This window comes from Acinonyx jubatus, chromosome D1 (assembly GCF_027475565.1).
Source record: "Acinonyx jubatus isolate Ajub_Pintada_27869175 chromosome D1, VMU_Ajub_asm_v1.0, whole genome shotgun sequence".
Taxonomy (NCBI): domain Eukaryota; kingdom Metazoa; phylum Chordata; class Mammalia; order Carnivora; family Felidae; genus Acinonyx; species Acinonyx jubatus.
In genome coordinates, this window is record NC_069390.1 from 48,086,314 (window position 1) to 48,108,166 (window position 21,853).

At 35.9% G+C, this 21,853-nt stretch overlaps 1 protein-coding gene across 2 annotated transcripts in view; it reads left to right on the top strand.

The window, feature by feature from the left end:
- Positions 1-21,853, top strand: part of SBF2 (SET binding factor 2) — a 479,646-nt gene that overhangs the window by 294,544 nt on the left and 163,249 nt on the right. For both annotated transcript variants that reach the window (XM_027073170.2, XM_027073171.2), the window contains exons 15-16: positions 2,765-2,874; positions 4,583-4,732. In XM_027073170.2, the coding sequence (XP_026928971.1) occupies positions 2,765-2,874; positions 4,583-4,732 (260 nt within the window). The remainder of the gene's footprint in view (positions 1-2,764; positions 2,875-4,582; positions 4,733-21,853) is intronic.

Consider the following 21,853-nt stretch of genomic DNA (forward strand, 5'->3'; position numbering starts at 1 on the left):
GCAAGATGTCACCAATGGGAAAAGCTGACTGAGGAATGCATGAATCTTCTCCATACTATTTTGTAACTTTTGGTGAGCTTAAAATTATTGCAAAAAAAAGTTTAAAAAATGATTTGAAAGATAAAAGATTTTGTATTGATGAAATGAAAGGGATGCTAATAAGTAAGATACGATAGTCTTTCTTCTTAAGTATGAGGGGAAGTAAAGGGATTATGCCTTTAGATTCTAAGAGCAACCATAAAATATAAGGGCTCTTAAACAAAAAACCGTATCAGACCTATAAATGTAGAGAACAAACTGATGGTTGCCAGGGAAGTGGGGAGAGTTGGGAAAAATAGGTGAATGGGAACAGGAGATACAGGCTTCCAGTTTTGGAATGAATAAGTCACAGGAATAAGAGGCACAGCATAAGGAACTTTGGTATTGTAATAGCAGTGTAATGGAACTTTGGTATTGTAATAGCAGTGTAATGGAACAGATGGTAGCTACACTTGGAAACAAAGCATAATGTATAAACTTGTCAAATCACTAAATTGTACACCGGAAACTAACTACACTCAAATAAATAAAAAGAAAAAATATATAAGGGGTCTTTCTTTTTGGCTTAAGAATGATTGCTACTACGTCATTTGTACCAATGATACAGTACTTTGTGAAATTAACATTCTTAACTAATACTACTTTGGTTTATATCCTTCTAATATTCTTTTCATAAGGTAAATTTATTTTAAGTAATTTTAGCCTATGTATTAGACTAGATTTTTTTTAATATAATTTATTGTCAAAATGGTTAACATACAGTGTGTAAAGTGTGTAAAGATACTTGTACACACCAAGTATCTTGGTTTTTGGGGTAGATTCCCATGGTTCATCGCTTATATACAACACCCAGTGCTCATCCCAACAAATGCCCTCCTCAATGTCCATAACCCATTTTCCCCTCTCCCCAACCCCCCAATCCACCCTTAGTTTGTTCTCTGTATTTAAGAGTCTCTTATGGTTTGCCTCCCTCCCTCTCTGTAATTATTTTTCTCCCTTCCCTTTCCCCGGTCTTCTGTTAAGTTTCTCAAGTTCCACATGAGTGAAAACATGGTATCTGCCCTTCTCTGACTGACTTATTTTACTCAGCATAATACCTTCCAGTTCCATCCACATTGCTGCAAATGGCATGATTTCATTCTTTCTCATTGCCAAGTGGTATTCCATTGTATATATAAACCACATCTTCTTTATCCATTCATCAGTTGATGGACATTTAGGCTCTTTCCATAATTTGGCTATTGTTGATAGTGCTGCTATAAACGTTGGGGTACAGGTACCCCTATGCATCAGCACTCCTGTATCCCTCGGATAAATTCCTAGTAGTGCTATTGCTGGGTCATAGGGTAGTTCTATTTTTAATGTTTTGAGGAACCTCCGCACTGTTTTCCAGAGTGGCTGCACCAGTTTGCATTCCCACCAACAGTACAAGAGGGCTCCCATTTCTCTACATCCTCGCCAGAATCTGTAGTTTCCTGAGTTGTTCATTTTAGCCACTCTGACTGGCGTGAGGTAGTATCTCAGCGTGGTTTTGATTTGTATTTCCCTGATGATGAGTGACATTGAGCATCTTTTAATGTGTCTGTTGGCCATCTGGATGTCTTCTTTGGAAAAGTGTCTATTCATATCTTCTGCCCATTTCTTCACTGGATTATTTGTTTTTTAGGTGTTGAGTTTGGTAAGTTCTTTATACATTTTGGATACTAACCCTTTATCCAATATGTTATTTGCAAATATCTTTTCCCATTCTGTCAGTTGCCTTTTCGTTTTGTCAATTGTTCCCTTTGCAGTGCAGAAGATTTTTATCTTGATGAGGTCCCAGTAGTTCATTTTTGCTTTTAATCCCCTTGCATTTGGAGATGTGTCAAGCAAGAAATTGCTGCAGCTGAGATCAAAGAGATTGTTGTTCCCTGCTTTCTCCTCTGGGGTTTTGATGGTTTCCAGTGTATTAGACTAGAATTATTCAATCTTATGGTAAAGGTGACTGGTACGTAGTTCATAGGAGTAAAAAGTTACTCCCAAGTTCATATAGTAATTCTTGGGCCATAATCATTTCTCTTTTTGTGTGGTGTCTTTTCAGTTCCCCTCTACCCAGATTTGTAGAATCTGATTTTTTTGTCATATGTAGTTTTCCTTTGGTAATATCTTAGAAATATCAGCTTCTTTTTTTGTTAGTAGTCCTCTCATATATAAATGTTAGCTACTTTTTTCATGATACTGTACTCCAAACTTTATCGGTTTGTTTACAATTCAAGTTAAAAATTGGGGCATTTGGTGTGGGTTCAATTGCTGTGTCAGGCTCTGTGCACTGGCTGCATGGAGCCTGCCTAGGATTCTGTTTCTCCCTCCCTCTCTGCCCCTCCCCCATTGGCACGCTCTCAAAATAAATAAACTTAAAAAAATAGATATTTACTTTTGCTTATACAATTGTACTGTGCAGTATCAATTAATTTGCATAATAGTTCAGTTTATCTTTGGAAGCTATCCTGTGATATTATCCTCTATAAGCCTTTGACTAGCCTGACACTTCAAAACCTAAATATGTAATCAGAGTAATAAAATGGAATACCTCCAATGCCATGTAACCAGGGAAAAGAATAAATTCTAAATGTTGGTCATGTAAATAGTTATAGTCATATAAACTGTAAATACTAATATTCCTCTTGCTTTTGTAGTTGCCAAAGAGGTTTAATTTGTTTGTGTTGTCTTTATATTCCTCTATTAGTCTCCATAATGGATAAGGTGACAACAGTTTTCAACAGTGCACAGAGATTGGAAGTTGTTAGAAATTGCATCTCTTTCATATTTGAAAATAAAACGTTGGAGACTGAAAAGGTAATAAAATTCCATCTTTCCCAAGTAAGCATTCATCATTTCCCTTTCAGATTTACATGTGTAGCTTGCCAAATGACCTCTCCTCTAATTCCATCTCTTGTCTTTATTGAGTGTCGTTTGATCGTTTTGATCATTTTAAGTGAATCAAGTCTAAGATTTAAAATCTTAGCCAAGCCTAGTTATGTGGCTACCAGAGAAATACTAATAGTCATTTTTTTCCTCAAACTTTTAAACATTGTTCACTAAATCCTATTTTACTTAGAAATTTAACATTTTAAGTATAATTTTATTTATTGCAAAGAATCTAGTCAGAATAAGTAATGAATTATAGAAACAGTGGTATTCAATTTAAATGGGTCTTATTAAAGCACATTTTCTTGAGGCTCATGGGTCACTCAGTCAGTTAAGCATCTGACTTCAGCTCAGGTCATGATATTATGGTTTGTGAGCTCAAGCCCTATGTCATGTTCCATGCTGACAGCTCAAAACCTGGAGCCTGCTTCAGATTCTGTCTCCCTGTCTCTCTGCCTCCGTCTCTCTCTCTCTCTCTCTCTCTCTTTCAAAAATAAACTTAAAAAAATCATAGTGTTTACAGTGTTCCCAGTATAATAATGTTATTGGAATAAACATAAGAGATGCTATTGAAAACAGTGTTTTAAAAAAACACATTTTCTTGACTTTTTAAATAAAACATGCTAAATGTAACGTAATCTTTTCTTAGTGACTCATTGTAGCTCTGAACATCTATTACAGGAGGCTAAAGCGTGAAAAGAGTAACATTTTTACCCTTATAGTAAATGACCCCAAGCCTTTCTAGGTTTTGACTTTTTTTTGGTTTCCATTTTCTCTTATGCTTGAAGTATCACAGACTTCCTTTTGCTTCTCTTGCTTTAGGTTTCCATCCTATTTCTTGTGCCTGCCTATAATAATACTGTGCCCTCTTTCTCTCAGACTTCTTCCCTTCCTTCTTAGTTGCTCCTTTGTTCTGTATTTTTTAGGTTTTCAAAGTTAAATAAGCTTATTACTGTTTTATATAAAATACATTAACTAGGCTCTCAATATTACTATTTTATATAAAATACATTAACTAGGCTCTCATAAACTGGAAGAGACATTCTTCTGGGTGATGAAATGAAAGAGTTTTAATACATAAATCTGGACATTTCTATTTGTTGATCTGAGTCCTTTGTTATACTGAAATGAGGAAGGGAGATTTAGAATTTTTTAGTCATAAATTAAAACTGACTTGTGATTAAAGAACTGATTAAATAACCAGTTTAAAGGTATAAAGTCACCTGTGTTTATTTTCATTAAATTTTTCCTTCTATTCTTGCCATGAAGATGTGGCCAGTTATTAAAAGAGGTGTCTAAGTGTCATGAGTGTTTTGGTAACCAAAGTTTTGTTGAGTTTTTTTGTTGTTTTTTTTTTAGGTGAAGTTAATGTTTTTTTGTTTTTTGTTTTTTAACTTATCACATGAATCAGTTCTATTTCTTTTTCATGCTGGCTTACAAATAAAATTAACTGTTAACCCATATATTTATGTATAGTTGTTCTTAATAACAAATCAACTCTTGTAGAAGCTAGAAGTTTAATTCTAATAACTTTGTTAAATGGTTTATAGATAAGGTGCACTTGAATTTTTAGTGTGATTGAAAGTACTTTTTTGCATTGATTCCTTTTGTTCACTTCTGCCTCTCTTGTCCTCAGACCCTTCCTGCTGCATTGAGAGCCCTTAAAGGAAAGGCAGCAAGACAGTGTCTCACTGATGAGCTGGGTTTGCATGTCCAGCAAAACAGGGCTATATTAGACCACCAACAGTTTGACTACATAATAAGGATGATGAACTGTACTCTACAGGTAATTTTTAGTTCTTTTAGATTATTCCTAATATTTAAGACTACTTTTTATTTTCCCAGGAGATTCTGTAATTACTGATATGTCAAGTTCTTGAGCCTTCCACAGTGAATAAGATGAAGAACCAATATCCATACCATTTTGGACAGAAACACTTATTACTTGGCATAAACATTTTTATTTTCTCTTGAAAAATAGTAGGTTATATTACTTGTTCTCTAAGGAAGCTTTCTGAAAATGAAAAGTCATCTTTAAAACATTCATTTTTATATTACTTAATGTCAGATTACTTAATAATTACTACTTAATTATTCATGCCATTGTCAGGTTTTGGTTGTGCTATTAAGGTAGAGGGTAATGAATGATGGATAATCCAAATTACAAATGAATTACTCAATAAAGTATTTGCTAAACACTATGCATATAAAGCCAAAACATACTTCCATTTGGCTTCAAAAAATATATATATTATATTACAGAAATAAACTTCCCACAAAATAGTGATACCAATTTAAGAGAAGCAAATAATCTGCTTACCCCATCCTGTCTCACTTGTTAGATAATTTATTACATTGGCATTATATTCTTTACAGGTGATACAAAAATTATTTCTCAAACTTTCTTTTTTCAAACTTTTTGAACAAGGAGAAAAATGTTATTAAATATTAAAATTCAAAGACTATCTGTGGGACTCTAGAGAAACTAAACAAAATGGATATTAAATTCTGTTACACTGGAAGATGAGAATTACCAGGTATAATTAATAATAAAATTTATGAATGAAAGAAGGCCTAATTAAATGGAAGATATACCATGCCCATGGATTAGAAGATAAAGATAGTAGTTCTCCCCATAATAATCAATAGAGGCAATGCAATTTCTATCAGAATCCAAACTAGAAGAGAAAAAAAACCTAAGAATTACCAACACACCCCTGGGGCGCCTGGGTGGCTTAGTCAGTTGAGCATTCTCTTGATTTTGGCTCAGGTCATAATCCCAGAGTCAAGGGATCAAGCCCTGTGTGGGGCTTCATGCTGAGCATGGAGTCTGCTCTGTATTTTTCTCTCTCTCTCCTCTCTCTCTCTTTCTCTTTCTCTTTCTCTCCCTCTCCTCTCTCTCTCTCTCTGTCTCTCTGTCTCTCTGTCTCTCTCTCTCTCTCTCTCTCTCTCCCTCTGCCCCTCTCTCCTGCTTGTGTGCTTTCTCTCTCTAAAAATTAAATAAATAAACAACAGTTACCAACACACTCCTAAAAACAACAACAACTTTAGAATTGGTCCTGTCAGATCAAAAATTAGTTTAAAAGAAGACATACCTAAATAAATAAACAATTAAAATAAGACATACAAATGTACAGAAGGCACCTGAAAATGTGTTCAACATCACTAATCATCAGGGAAATAGGAATCAAAATCACCATGAGATATCACCTCACATTTGTTAGAATGCTATTATCAAAAAAGATAAAAGATAACAAGTGTTGAGAGGAAGTGGAGAAAAGGGAACTCTTGTGTACTGTTGGTAAGGATGTAAATTGATACAGCTACTATGAAAAACATAAAATTAAAACTAAAACATACGATCCAACAGTCCCATTTCTGAGTATGTCCAAAGGAAAACAGGATATTGAAGAAGTGTCTGTACCCACATGTTCAATGAAGCATTTTTAACAATAGCCAAGATATGAAAACAATCTAAGTGTCTATCAACAGATGAATAGAAAAAGATGTGTTATATATAAGCAATGGAATTATTCACCCATGAGAAAAAAGGAAATCCTGCCATTTGTGATAACATGGATAGACATTGAAGGCATCATGATAAGTGAAATAAGCCAGACAGACAAAAACAAATACTGCATGTTATCTCTGATAGGTAGAATCTTAAAAAAAAAAAAAGTCTAACTCTTAGAAACAAAGAGTAGAAAAGTGGTTGCCAGGGCCTGAGGGGTGGGGAAAATAGTGAGAAGTTGGTAAGAGGTGCAAACTTTTAGCTATTATAAGGCCAAGGCCTCAGGATCTAATGTAAAATGTGGTGACTGTAATTGATAAAGCTGTATTACATACTCAAAATTTGCTAAGAAAGTGGAACTTAAATATTTGCACCAAACAAAAACAATAAAACAGGTAAATGTGGGAGTCCTTTAATGATGTATGTATACATCAAGTCATCATGATGTACACTTTAAATATTTTATGATTTTATTTATCAATTATACTTCAATAAAACTTAAAATAATGTTTGACTAGTTTAAGATTGTAGTAATTAAGACACTATATAGTAGTTAGATTGACCCCTAGAACAGAATGTTCATAACAGATGATAACAGATAATAAACAGAAGTACACATATATGGAAATGTGACTTATGACAAAACTGGCATTTCAAGGGAGCCAGTGTGGCTCGGTGGGTTAAGCATCTGACTCCTGATTTCGGCTCAAGTCATGATCTCAGGGTTGTGAGATTGAGCCCCATGTCAGGCTCTGCACTTGTCTTGGAGCCTGCTTAAGATTCTCTCTCCCTCTCCCACTGCTCCACCCCTGCTCACAAATACACTTTTACTCTCTCTCAAAAAAAAAAAAAGGGGCATTTCAGATCAGTGACCAAATGATGAAAAATTCAATAATAGTGCCGGGACAATTAGGTGAAAATGTACACAACTTCACTAATGTATGTGTACCACACTATGCACTAAAAACACTTTCACGTGGATTAAAGACTTAAATATGAAAAGCCAGGCTATCTAATTTTCCAAACAATCCTTAAAAGAGATATCCTTATGACTCTGGGGTAGGAACAGATTTGTTAAGCCAGTTACAAATCATCCTGATCTTAAAATAAAAGATTGATAAATTTGACTACATTCAACTTAAGAACTTTTCTTCATCAAAAAATACCATAGAGTGAATGCATACCTCAGGGTGAGAGATGTTTGCAAAGAATATAACTGCCAACAGATTAGTGCTCAGATTATAAAAACTTCTACAAGTGGGGCACCTTGGTGGCTCAGTTGGTTGAGCATCCAACTTGATTTTGGCTCACGTCATGATCCCAGGGTCATGGGATCAAGCTCCATGTTGGGCTCCATGCAGAGCATGGAGCCTGCTTAAGATTCTCTCCCTCTCTCTGCCCCTCTCCCCTGCTCATGCTCACTCTCTCTCTAAAATAAAATAAATAAAATAAAAACTCGTACAAATCAATAAGAAAAAGACAAATTTTTAATGGGCAAGAGACTTAAAAAAAGTATCTCAGAAAAAAGGAAACCCACTTGGTCAGTAGGTGTATAGAAAGATTATCTAGAAATAAAGGACCTATGTCAATAATTGGAGAGTGTCAATTTAAACCATAATGCTATAGCCTTTTACATTCACTATTTTGGAATAATTAAAAAATCATATCAAATATTGGTGAAATTATGGAACAAACGGAAGTTTTAAACTTTGCTGGTTAGAATATAAACTCCTTTAGAAAATTTAGTAAGATATAAGATAGTAGGAAATAAGATAATTTGTCATTTTTGTGTAAAGCTGAATATGAACATATTCTCTGACCCAGTGATTCCACTCTCAGATGAGCTCTTACCCATATACACCAAGAGGCATGCACAAAAATGTTCATAGAAGCATTGTTTGAAATAGCAGAAAACAAAGGAACTAATATGCCAACCAGCAGTAGAATGAATAAATAAATTATGGGGTTTTAAAAAAAATTTTTTTAACATTTATTTTTGAGAGACAGAGACAGAATGCAAACAGGGGTGGGGCAGGAAGGGAGGAAGACACAGAATCCAAAGCAGGCCCCAGGATCTGAGCTGTTAGCACAGAGCCTGACACAGGACTTGAACCCATGAGCTGTGAGATCTTGAGCTGAGCCAAAGTCGGACACTTAACTGACGCTTGCCAGGCGCCCCTTTTTATGTTAGAATATTTTTTAGTAGAGAAAATGAATTGTAGCTACAAGGAACAATGTGGACGAATCTTAAGATAATTTTGCACAAAAATAAAAAGGCAATTCAGTTACAATATGATTCCATTAGTATAAAAGTCAAAGCATGTAATGTATTATTTAGAAATATGCAAATTAGGGATACAACATGTATATGGTAAAACTATAAAGAAAAGCAAGGCTGTATACATATATATATCAAATCATTACATTGTACACTACAATTTTATTTGTCCATTATACCTCGATAAAACTGGGAAAAAGGGAAATCAAGGGAATAATAAACAAAATATTGAAGAAAGTTACCTCAAAGGTTAGAGAGGAAGGGCAGATGAACATAGAGATCTTTGATGGTAAAGGTAATATTCTATTTCTTAAACCAGTTGTATGAGTGTTCATTGTGTCATTATTCTTTATAACCTTATAACTTATACACATTAATATCTTAGGGTACTGCTATTGGGCTTTTCTACAGGGCATATTTTTCTCTTCAAATCCATTTCAAAGGATATCTTTCTCAGAAATTCTAATTTAAGGGGTGCCTGGGTGGCTCAGTCAGGTAAGCGTCCAACTTCAGCTCAAGTCATGATCTCACAGCTCATGAGTTCGAGCCCTGCGTTGGGCTCTGTGCTGACAGCTCAGATCCTGGAGCCTGCTTTGAATTCTGTGTCTCCCTCTCTCTATGTCCCTCCTCCACTCATGTTCTCTCTCTCTCTCTCTCTGTCTCCTTCAAAAATAAATAAAAATTTAAAAAAAGAAATTCTAATTTAAAATTTACCATCAAAATGTAATCTTATAACAAGCACTTTGTAGCTTATTTAAGCAAATTGATGAGATCAGAGAGAATTTATCTTTACTGGAATACATTCTTACTTTAAAGTATAATAGACTAGCTATAATGGTTTATAATGGCAACAATTAAAAGCAACCTAGGGGTGCCTGGGTGACTCAGTCAGTTAAGCATCCGACTTCAGCTCAGGTCATGATCTCATGGTTCATGAGTTCGAGCCCCACATCAGGCTCTGTGTTAATAGCTCAGAGGCTGGAGCCTGTTTCAGATTCTGTGTCTCCCTTTCTCTGCCCCTCCCCTGCTCAAACTCTGCCTCTCTCTGTCTCAAAACTAAACATTTTTTAAAAAAGCAACCTAAATGTTTACCATTCGGATATTGATTAATTATGTACAACTGTTTAGAATAGTGATCAGCTACTAAATAAAAAGAGGTAGATCTATAACATGTGCTCATATGGAAAACCTTCCATTATATATATGTTGGTAGGTGGGAAATTACATAAAGTTAATATAATTCTATTTTTTACCTAAAAGTATACACACACACACACACACATATGTATATATATATATGTATATATATATGTATATATATAATATATGTATATATATATTATACATACATATATAGATATAAAGATATTTGTAGTAAGTCCCAAACAATAATTATTCTGGCTTATGGATTAGACACACACAGAGACAGGCACAGTTAAATTATGTAAAACATGGCAAGCATGTATTTTATAATTTTAAAAAAGATTCTCATTTTGGTAGGAAGGAAATCATTGAACACCTTTATGAAAAGAATAAAACACAATAAATTTGACCTAAAAAAAGCCATATCTTTTGTTACTTTGCTGCAGTTACTTTGATACTATCATTGTAGAGAACAAAGGAATTTGATTAATACGTGAAGGTCTCTAGAAGCCCTACAGTTAGGTAATCTCTTGATACCCTATGATTGCTGATAAAAGTACAAAAACTATTTTATAGAGCTTTTTCCCCATTTCTGTGCTGCTTATTAACTGAGGAACTAAGTTTTAAGGCTTTCTTCAACTTAATTTTAGCATATACCAATTAGGCATTTATAGAATAGCCAGGTACCCTCAGGCTATGAATATTTCCCTTTTTCATTTGAATAATCACATTTCTGGGGAGAAAAAGGCATGGGCAATTTTTTTTTCCTGCTTTCAAATACACCGGGACTATGGCACTTACTATTTTATAATTCAGTATTTCATGAATACATAAAAATAGATCCTGTCCTTATTCCAGCACACGCTGTTGTTTAACATTATATAGAGGCTCTTCTCAGATATAAATGAGCTCACATGTGACAGTCTTATTTTAATGGGTTATTTATTACTAACTTGGGATTTATTAGTATTTATATTCTTGTTACAACAATGTTACTTGTGGGGATTTAACATGACATTCTGAACATTTTTGACAAAAGCGTAGAATTTCAAGGCAGAGGGGCCAGACATCTGTGTCGGTATTTTAAGAAAGAATCCTTAACTAAATGAACTAATTTTTAGCTAGCAATGCAAAAACTTTAGTTAAATTTTTGCTTTTCGTGATTTTGAAGTTATTCTGTCTTTCCCCTTCCTCAAGGGAAAATTAAGTGGAACATGAGTACTGCAGGGGATTATTTTATTTATTAGGTTCTTTCAATGCCAAGGAAATTTTTTAAAGGAAAAGTTCATAAAGGTTATAGATTATTTCTATTTATCATCTCATTTCAAATAACTAATTGTATTTGGGGTTTTTTTTAATAACTAAGATTACTATAAATCTCTCCAAAACTGTCATGACCTTAACTCTTCATTTTAGCAGATACATGATTAAAACTTTATATGTGTCAAGATCATAGCTAAAATTTTTTAACAATAAGTTATAATTTAAAAGCCCAGTGAGGGGAGTACCTAGGTGGCTCAGTTGGTTGAGCGTCCAACTTCAGCTTAGGTCATGATCTCACAGTTCATGAGTTCAAGCCCCACGTCAGGCTCTGTGCTGATGGCTCAGAGCCTGGAGCCTGCTTCGGATTCTGTGTCTCCCTCTCTCACTGCCCCTCCCTCACTCATATTCTGTCTCTCTCTCTCAAAAATAAATAAGCATTAAAAAAAAATTTTTTTTAAATAAAAGCCACAGCTGCATGCTACGAGGAGCCCTCCCACTAGTATAGTAGAAATAGATCTTAGAAAATTATAAAAAAAAAAAAAATTTTAAATACCCATGTGATTTTGGTACATTGTTTTTTCTAAGAAGAAAAGGAAATTTTCAATAGGCCCTTCTTCTGTTTTCAAAAAAAGAACAAATAGGGAAAACTAAATTTGTGAGCACAATTAAGCATTGGCCTCCATAAGGAGGGTTGTTTGAACCTGAGAGTTTTGCATTAGGCTAGGACACTAAAAGAGGAATAATCCCTATTCAGTAACATGCCCCTCACCCTCACCTCCGGAAGAATCCATTGTAAATCCTTTCTGGAATAATGCAGCCCCAATTTAGGCAATCAGGATATCCATAGGTTAAATTCAATAAAATATGAACTCACCATTTAAAAATGACCAAATACCAAGGAAATGAGCCAGTATGAATTAGTGTCAACAAAACAACCAACAGCAGATTTATATGCTCAAATACTATATTTTGAATTATCCAATTCGAATATATAAGTAAAATATTTAAAGAAAAGACTGAGTACAAATAAGCCAATAATTAGAGAAACAAAAATGGCCAGGTGAATTTATATAATTACCAAAAGTAAAAATTCAGAGGATGTGGAATATTCAATATTGTTAAGATGTCTGTTCTCAGCAAATCCATCTACAGGTTGAATGCCATCCCAATAAAAATTGCAACACTTTTCTCTAGAGATTCACAGTGGACTCTAAAATTTATATGGAAATGCAGAGAACTTAGAATGGCCAAAGCAATCTTGAAAAAGAGCAGCATTGGATGACTTATACTACCTGATCTCAAGACATGTTATCAACCCACCATAATCAAGACAGTATGGTCCTAACCTAAGCATCAACAAATAGATCAGTGGAAAAGAGTACCCAGAAACAGACTTACATTTATGGGATTTTTAATGAAAACACAAAGTGATCCAATAGGGGGAAGAAATTTTTTCCTACAAATAGTATTGGAATAACTACATATTCGTATGGAAAAAAACTGAATCTTAACTTCTACCTCACATCAAACACAAAGATAACTTTGAGGTAGAGCATAGACCCAAACATCAACTAAGAAACCATAAAGCTTTTAGGGGGAAAACATGGAACAGTTTCCTAACTTGGGAGTGGGCAACAGTTTCTTATCACAGAAAATGATAACCAAAAAGGAAAAAAATTATCATTATACTTTATTAAAATTAAAACTTATGCTCATCAAAACACACCATTATGAAAATGAATAGGAAAAATTGGGAAAAAATATTCCCAAAATATATATGTGGCAAAGAACTGGTATCATGTTTATATAAAGAACTCCTACAACTTAAGAAGAAGCCAAACCAACCAATTTTTAAAAATGGGCAATTTGAACAGATACTTTACAAATTGATATGTGTGTGAATGGTCAATAACCACATGAAGGTCTCAATATCGTTAGTCATTAGAGAAATGCAAATTAAAACCACTATGAGATAGTACTATATAACCCACCTATATGCTAAAATTAGAAAGACTAATGATGCCAAATGTTGGCAATGTTGTAAAATAACGAGAATTATACTTTATTGTTGAGAATGTAAACTAGTCTAATCAATTCAGGAAAAAAGTCCAAGAGATTCTTATGAAACTAAACATATACCTATCCTATGACCCAACAATTTCATAATAATTAATGTCTGCTATTTACTTTGAAATGCACTAAAAATAATATGGATTAATGGATAGCTAGATGGATAAATAATAAAGCAAGCCTAGTAAAATGTTCATGATACAATCTGGGGGGAAATATGTAGGTATTCAGTATAAAATTATTTCAACTTTGATATTTTTTTTTGTATAGAAGAGTAAAGAAATAAATACATATGCACAAAAACTCAATGGATAGGTCAAACATCAGACTAGACACAGTGAAAGAGAGAATTATAATGAACTGGAATACACATGTGAAGCAATTGCACATAGTAGAGCAGAGAGAAATAGGAAATGGAAAAAGTGCAGAAGAAAATACAGGCAGGAGATAGTAAGGTCGTCTCATACAATACTGTTCAAAGTGGTAGTCTGTGACAAGATAAGAAACTTGTGCCAAAATGCAAATCAGTGATCTTCATTGAGAAAGTCTTACTATGAAAAAAAAGTAAGCTACTAAACATTGGGTTTAGTGTGACTTCATCGGGCAGTGGTCAGTATCCCCTAAAGTAACCAAGAATCCTGCCTTATTAAAGAGGAGAGGCTTCAAAGTCTAAGTCTCAGATTTTGTTAACGCTGAGAATTCCAGACACCAAGAAAATGTTTTCATAAAACTTCTTTGGTTGCTGAGTAGATTCTTATATTGGGTTTCTTTGACTGAGGACTCAGAATAATAATAGGAAACCACATACAGGTTTTAAAGTATGAGAAACTTTCACATCAGATTGATTTAATCTAGATTTTTTTTTAAGGTAGTTGACATCTATATTGGTTTGGAGGCAGGGGAGAGGGGGTGGGGCGGGTGCTCAGGAGCTCGTGGAGAAGTGTGCCCATGTCCTCTTCACCATCACAGGCTTCTGGCTGTGCAGGATGGCACTGGCTCTGCGAATGGCATCCATGTGGAGATCTGGACAGTACTTGTTCTTGTGGATCATGTGCCTGATGCTGCTTAGGATGGCCAGAGCATTCTTGTTGATGGCAATCCATACACAGGAGGTGGCGGGTTTTCACTGGCCTAATCTCCACTTTATGACCACCACTATACCTTTGCCTTTGGCCACCAACTCCATGCCCACACTCTTGTAGCGAATCAGTCAATTGTAGCAGAAGGAGTTGTAAGCCTTCAGGTTACTGGGCTCGGTGCTGTATGTCTGCTTGTTCCTTTTGATCAGGAAGCTGGAGCAGTTCCCCACCACCATCCATTGTAGGTGGCAGACATGGCAGCAGCTCCTCTCATTACTGCAGCCAGAGGAGGAAAGGGCTATCTAGAAATTTTTAAGGACACTCATATCCTGCTCCTATGTCTGAATAGCAAATTTGGACATTTTGTTAAGTGCTGTAGTCTGAATGTGTTCTCCCAGATTCCTATGGTGGAAACTTAACCTCTGAGGTGATGGGGTTTTGGGGAGGTGGTTAATCTCATGAGTGAGATTAATACCCTTATTAAAAAAGAGCCAACAGGGCTCCCTTAGCCCTTTTCACCAAATAAGGATATAGGAAGTCTACAACCCCAAAGAAAGCCCTCAGCTGATCGTGCTGGCACCCTGATCTTGGACTTCCAACCTCCTGAACTGGGAGAACTGAATTTCTGTTGTTTATAACCTCTTAGTCTATGGCATTTTGTTACAACACCCAGAACAGACTAACATATGAAGAATTTATTAATCAGTAGAATCCCTCTTCCTTAATCAGGGTGTATTTTTTACTTTTTTCCTCTCCTCTTCCATTTACTGATTTCTACTCTATAGTAGTCTCTGTACTAGATACTGAGGTACACTTCATATGGAGGTGATTAAGATAAAGTCCTGGTTCTTAAGGAGTTCACAATCTAGAAGGAAAACCTCACAGGTAAATATATAATACAATGGGATATGCGCTGATGAAAAAGTGAAAAAGTAGTATGAACGCCATTATGAGATTACTGGATTTTGAGTGGGAAGAACGTGGTCACAGAAGGCATTTTTCAGACAAGGATTGAAAGGGAGAATGTTCCAGATAGAGGAAATTGCTAGTAGAAAAAAAAGTATAGAAAAGGCCTGTGTTTTTGAAAATTGAAAAATATTTCTATGCTGCCAAATGTAGGGTAGAAAGATGGTAGATGAGAAAAGTCGATAGGGTAACATTTGGTTAAAGTGAACTGATTGAATACATACATTTAGCCTCAGCTACTACCCAAAACCCCAGTAAAACAAAAGTAAAGGATTTTTTTTTTAAATGCAGAAACCCACAGGCAAAACAGGAGAGGAGACAAGAACAACAACATTTTGGAAATTGGAAAATTGATGGGTTAATGACTTTATTTAGCAGACTCAAGACAGCCTTTTCCTAACTGACAGTTGTAAAAGCCTTGAAGCAGCCTACTTTGCAGAACTGCAAAAGGCTCGGGGATTGGGGACATCTAGTAATCTCTGGACACAGGAAGCTAAGGTGGGACTGAAACATTAAAAAGAGAATTGATTGAAAGTCTTCTTAAGGAGTGCCTGGGTGGCTCAGTTGGTAGAGTGTCCTACTCTTGTGACTTTGGCTCAGGTCATTATCTCACAGTCATAGGTTAGAGCCCTGTGGCAGGCCCTGAACTGAGCGTGGAGCTTGCCTGGGATTCTCTCTCTCCCTCTCGCTGCCCCTCCCCTCCTTGTGCACACACTCTCTCTCAAAATATATAAACATTTCAAAAGAAACTCCTTAAGTTACAGTTGGATTGCCACAATCCCTATCAAAATAACACCAGCATTCTTCACAGAGCTAGAACAAACAATCCTAAAATTTGTATGGAACCAGAAAAGACCTCAAATAGCCAAAGCAATCCTGAAAAAGAAGACCAAAGCTGGAGGCATCATAATTCCAGACCTTCAAGCTGCATTACAAAGCTGTCATCATCAAGACAGTATGGTACTGGCACAAAAACAGACACATAGATCAATGGAACAGAATAGAGAACCCAGAAATGGACCCACAAACGTATGGCCAACTAATCTTTGACAAAGCAGGAAAGAATATCCAATGGAAAAAAAGACAGTCTCTTCAGCAAATGGTATTGAGAAAACTGGACAGTGACATGCAGAAGAATGAACCTGGACCACTTTCTTACACCATACACAAAAATAAACTCAAAATGGATGAAAGACCTAAACATAAGACAGGAAGCCATCAGGGGCATCTGGGTGGCTCCGTCGGTTAAGCGTCAGACTTCAGCTCTGGTCATGATCTCACAGTTTGTGACCCGCGTTGGGCTCTGTGCTGACAGCTGAGAGCCTGGAGCCTGCTTCAGATTCTGTGTCTCCCTCTCTCTCTGCTCCTCTCCTGCTCACACTCTCTCTTTCAAAAATAAATAAAGATTAAATTTTTTTTTTTTTTTAAAAAGAGAGGAAGCCATCAAAATCCTAAAGGAGAAAACAGGCAACAACCTCTTTGACCTCAGCTGCAGCAACTTCTTACTTGACATGTCTCTGGAGGCAAGGGAAACAAAAGCAAAAATTAACTATTGGGACCTCATCAAGGTAAAAAAAACAAAACAAAACAAAAAAAAAAACCTTCTCTACAGCAAAGGAAGCAATCAGCAAAACTAACAGGCAACTGATGGAATAAGAGAAGATATTTGCAAATGACATATCAGATAAAGGATTAGTATCCAAAATCTATAAAGAACTTACCAAACTCAACACCCAAAAAACAATCCAGTGAAGAAATGGTCAAAAGACATAAATAGACACTTTTCCAAAGAAGACATCCAGATGACTAACAGACACATGAAAACATGCTCAATATCACTCATCATCAGAGAAATACAAATCAAAACCACAATGAGCTACCACCTCATACCTGTCAGAATGGCTAAAATTAACAACTCAGGCAAGAATAGATCTTGGCAAGGATGCGGAGAAAGAGGAATCATTTTGCACTGCTGGTGGGAATGCAAACTGGTCCAGCCACTCTGGAAAACTGTATGGAGGTTCCTCAAAAGATTAAAAATAGAACTACCCTATAACCCAGCAATTGCACTAGTAGGTATTTATCCAAAGGATACAGGAGTACTGATTCAGAGGGACCCATGTACCCCAATGTTTATAGCAGCACCATCAACAAGAGCCAAAGTATGGAGAGAGCCCAAATGTCCATCGACAGAAGAATAGATAAAGAAGATGTGGTATAGGGGCGTCTGGGTGGCTCAGTCAGTTAAGTGTCTGACTTCAGCTCAGGTCATGATCTCACGGTTTGTGAGTTCGAGCCCCACATCGGGCTCTGTGCTGACAGCTCAAAGCCTGGAGCCTGCTAGGGATTCTGTTTCTCCCTCTCTCTCTGCCCCTACCTCCCTTGTGCTCTGTCTCTGTCTCTCTCTCTCTCAATAATAAATAAACATTAAAGAAATTTTTTTAAAAAGATGTGGTGTATATATATTCGATGGAGTAGTAGTTGGCAATTAAAAAGAATGAAATCTTGCCATTTGCAACAATGTAGATGGAACCAGAGTGTATTATGCTAAGCGAAATAAGTCAGTCAGAGAAAGACAAATACCATATGATTTCACTCATCTGTGGAATTTAAGATACAAAACAGATGAACATAAGGGAAGGAAGCAAAAATAATATAAAAATGGAGAGGGAGACAAACCATAAGAAGCTTAAAGACACAGAACAAATGGTTGCTGGAGGGGTGTTGAGTGGGGGGATGGATTAAATGGGCAAGGGGCATTAAGGAGGACACTCGTTGGGATGAGCACTGGGTGTTATAAGTAAGTGATGAGTCACTGAATTCTATTCCTGAAATCATTATTAAACCATATGTTAAGTAACTTGGATTAAAAAAAAAAAGAAGATACAGTTGGATTCCCCTCCCAGGTCATGTTTCAGTTCTGTGTAAAAAGCCAGCTGCCTCTCCTTTACCCTGGTAGAAGATTACAGGTTTGTTTGTTTGTTTGTGTATTTGTTTTTAAGAGAAAGGACATCACTAGCCTGGGAGACATAGGTCTAGCTGAGGGAAATTCTGTTTTGCTGCAAACAAGGGAGTTAAGTGAATGACAGATATTGAGAATACCAGTTTAGCTCCCAGAACTCTGGCAATCTGCCCTCAAGTCAGGAAATTGGAAAACAGTTCTTTGAGAAATGTGACCAGCCAGAGAGAAAAAGATTTTACTAAAGATACTAAGATTAGAAGTTTCTCAACCAAAGAGCTTAACCGGGTCATGCTATAATGAAGCTTTCGGTCAACAAGCTTCACCATGTACACATTCTTTTTATTTTGTCATTCTTTACTTTGTGTGGAGCATGACCTAAGCAAGAGGGACCATTAAACAAAGTCAGTTCCTACTCCCCACCATTGTTTCCCAACTCTGCTTTCACTGCCCGCTCCTCCTTGTGAGAGAACCATCTAGTCAGCATTCCTAATTGCCCTGTCCTTTTCCTTCTTGGGGATGGGTATCACTTTGATGGCCTCAGACAACCTCAGCTTTCTTTTGGCTCTGAAACTGAGTTAGCCACAATCACTACCACTCTCTGGAAATAGGCCCAAAGAAGTTAAACAGTTTTCCCAAATCACAGAGCTCATAAATTGAGGAGGTGAGTTCTGAATCTAAATTTTGTTTTTTGTTTTTTGTTTTTTATTTTTATTCATGCTGTGCCTTTAACTTACTGATGCTGTGTTCTTCAAAACACATTAAGTGGCAATAGGTGCTCTACAGCTAAATTTAAGTTTAGATCAGAAGCCTGTATTCTGGAAACTTGTGGATCTTTATTTTCATTTTTTAAGTAACAACTACTATTGAAAAACTTCAACCTCAACTGAATAAAAACAGACCTTGTTTATGTTCATTATTGTACAGCCAATATCCAGAACATCACCTGGTGCATAGAAAGTATTCATATGTGTTTGAATATGTAAATGATTATATAATTGTGTTTTTCCAAGTACAATTTTTTAATAAAGATAATTACAAAAGATGGAAAAATCAGCTCAGAAAGTGCAATTACTTCTTTAATCAGTTTTTTTGACATAACTTACATGAGTTTTAAATACTATCACATAAAGTATGGTGAAGAAAAGAAATTTTGCTTCACAATTAGAAACAATAAAACTTGCCAAGAGAAACAAAAGCCATTTTGAAAATAAATACAGTCCATGCCAAAGTAGCATAAAATGAAGCCAGAAGTCTTCAAAAAGAATAAATTTTTCTTCCCAATATTTTCTCACACTTTTATGGTTTCTGAGATTGGTGAAGGCTCAAGGGTTGAGATTCAAGGGTTGCTGAGCTATTCTGATTTAGCACCTTTGGTATCTGTTCTTTTCACTATTGTCCTTGGATTGAAATAAGATTCCATTTTTCCAAGTTACTTATTAAGGAAATAACTTGGTTGTTAACAATTTTGAGTTTCAGATTTAGGAGACAATTCATTGAGAATTTAATTTTTTTTTTAAGTTTATTTTATCTATTTTGAGAGAGAAACAGTGAGCATGAGCAGGACAGAGAGAGAGGGAGAGAGACAATCCCAAGCAGGCTCCACACTGTCAGCCTGATATGGGGCTCCATCTCACAAACCATGAGATCATGACCTGAGCTGAAATCAGGAGTCAGATGCTTAACTGACTGAGTCACTCATGCACCCAAGAAGTTAATTATTCTAACAGTTGTAAGGTTTGGGCCAAATCTTTGGCTACCACTACTCAACCAAGATCATTGATGAGAACTTATTGATAAATATAGTGGAAACTTTTCAGTTCTTACTTCACACTTGGTAGCATTTCATGATGCTCTTTACAAAACCTTCCTCCCTTATCTTTGATGACAATATTTCCCCTGGCTTTCTACTTCTTTTGAATTTTTCAGTCATTTTGATACAGCTTTTCTTCCTTCAACCTTGCAAATGATGATGTTTATTTGCATCTTTAGGTTCATTTCTAGGTTTTCTGCTAGTCTGAGATTCTCAGAGCCAATCTTACTCCTCCCTGTTACCATCTTTTACTTATGCCATCCAAATTTGTATCTCAAGTCCAAATCTGCCTCTTCAGTTTCAAAGCTGAATATCCTGCTAGTTACTGTCCATCTGTGCTTGAATGTCCCAAAGCTATTTATAGATGTTGTGTTACAAACTGGAATAATAATCTTTTATCCCTATTTTGAGACCCCAAAAACTCTTCTGTTGAGTTTCCTACCTCAACAAATGACACCAATAAACCAAAAACATGGAATTAGTCTTTCTCTTAGCCTTATCTTCCTATCTGATCAGCCACTGAGTCCTAGAAATTTACTTCCTAAATCTCTGTCAACTCCATTCACTTTTCTCTCTCCTTAAATTCCAATATTCTGACTTAGGTCACCAACATTTCTTACCTCTGTTACTGCACTGACCTAACTGGTCTCCCTCCCTCCATTCTGACCCACCCCCCTACCATATCTATTTCCTTGCTTTACCAATGTGACATTTCTATAATACAAGCTGGATCTTATCACTTCCTAACTTAAAATCCTTCCCCTTTGCCTTCAGAGTAAAGTCTAATCATATCTTGGCCCCTGTCTGCCTCTGTAGCTGTATCTTTCACTGCTGTCAGTCTTGTGGCCTTTGCACATCTTATTGCCTTAGTTCAGAACACTATTTCTTTCTAATCACTACTCCCTCATTCATCCCTTTCACCTACTAAACTCCTACTCATCCTTTAATCTCAGTGTAGATGTTGCTTCCTACTGGAAGCCTTCCTCAACCCATTAATTATGGATTGGTAGCTACTTTTGTGTGCTTCCACTATATGTCATACTGACCACATCCTGTCCAACATGACCCTGCAATAGTGCTTATTACAAATAATGAAACTACCTGTTTTGACTTATCTGTATTTTCTGTTATGTCTGACATGAAGTAGTTTCTCAATAAAAATCTGATAAATGACTAAATGAATAATTAAATGTAATGTAAGTAGCTACTTACCTCAGCTAGTGTGAGTTTGAGTTTTATACAGTTTCCATCCCTACACAGGTTTGTAGCTTTTACCCTTTTTTGGTTATACAGTAGGTTTCCCCTTACCTGCAGTTTCACTTTCCCATTTCAGTTACCAGTGGTCAGCCATCATTAGAAAGAGATGATCCTCCTTTTGACTATTCGTAGATAGGTCAGTAGGTTAACAGTAGCCTAACACTGTGTCACAATACCTGTGCCATTCACCCCAATTTGTCTCCTCACATAGGCATTTTATTATCTTATCACAAGAAGAAGAATGAGTACAATACAATATTTTGAGAAAGGGAGAGACCACATTAACATAATTTTTATTACAGTATATTGTTGTAGTTACTTTAAAGTATTAGTTATTGTTGTTAATCTCTAACAGTGCCTAACTTATAAATTAAACTATTCATCAATATGTATGTTTAGGGAAAAAAACATAGCATATATAGGGTTCGGTATTATCTACAGTTTCAGGCATTCATTGGGGCCTTGGAACATATTCCCTGTGGATAAGAGGGGGACTACTGGTAATCTAATCCCCAAACAAAACCAGCCTCTGTTCAATTTTATGTCTCATGTACAGGAATATCTTGGT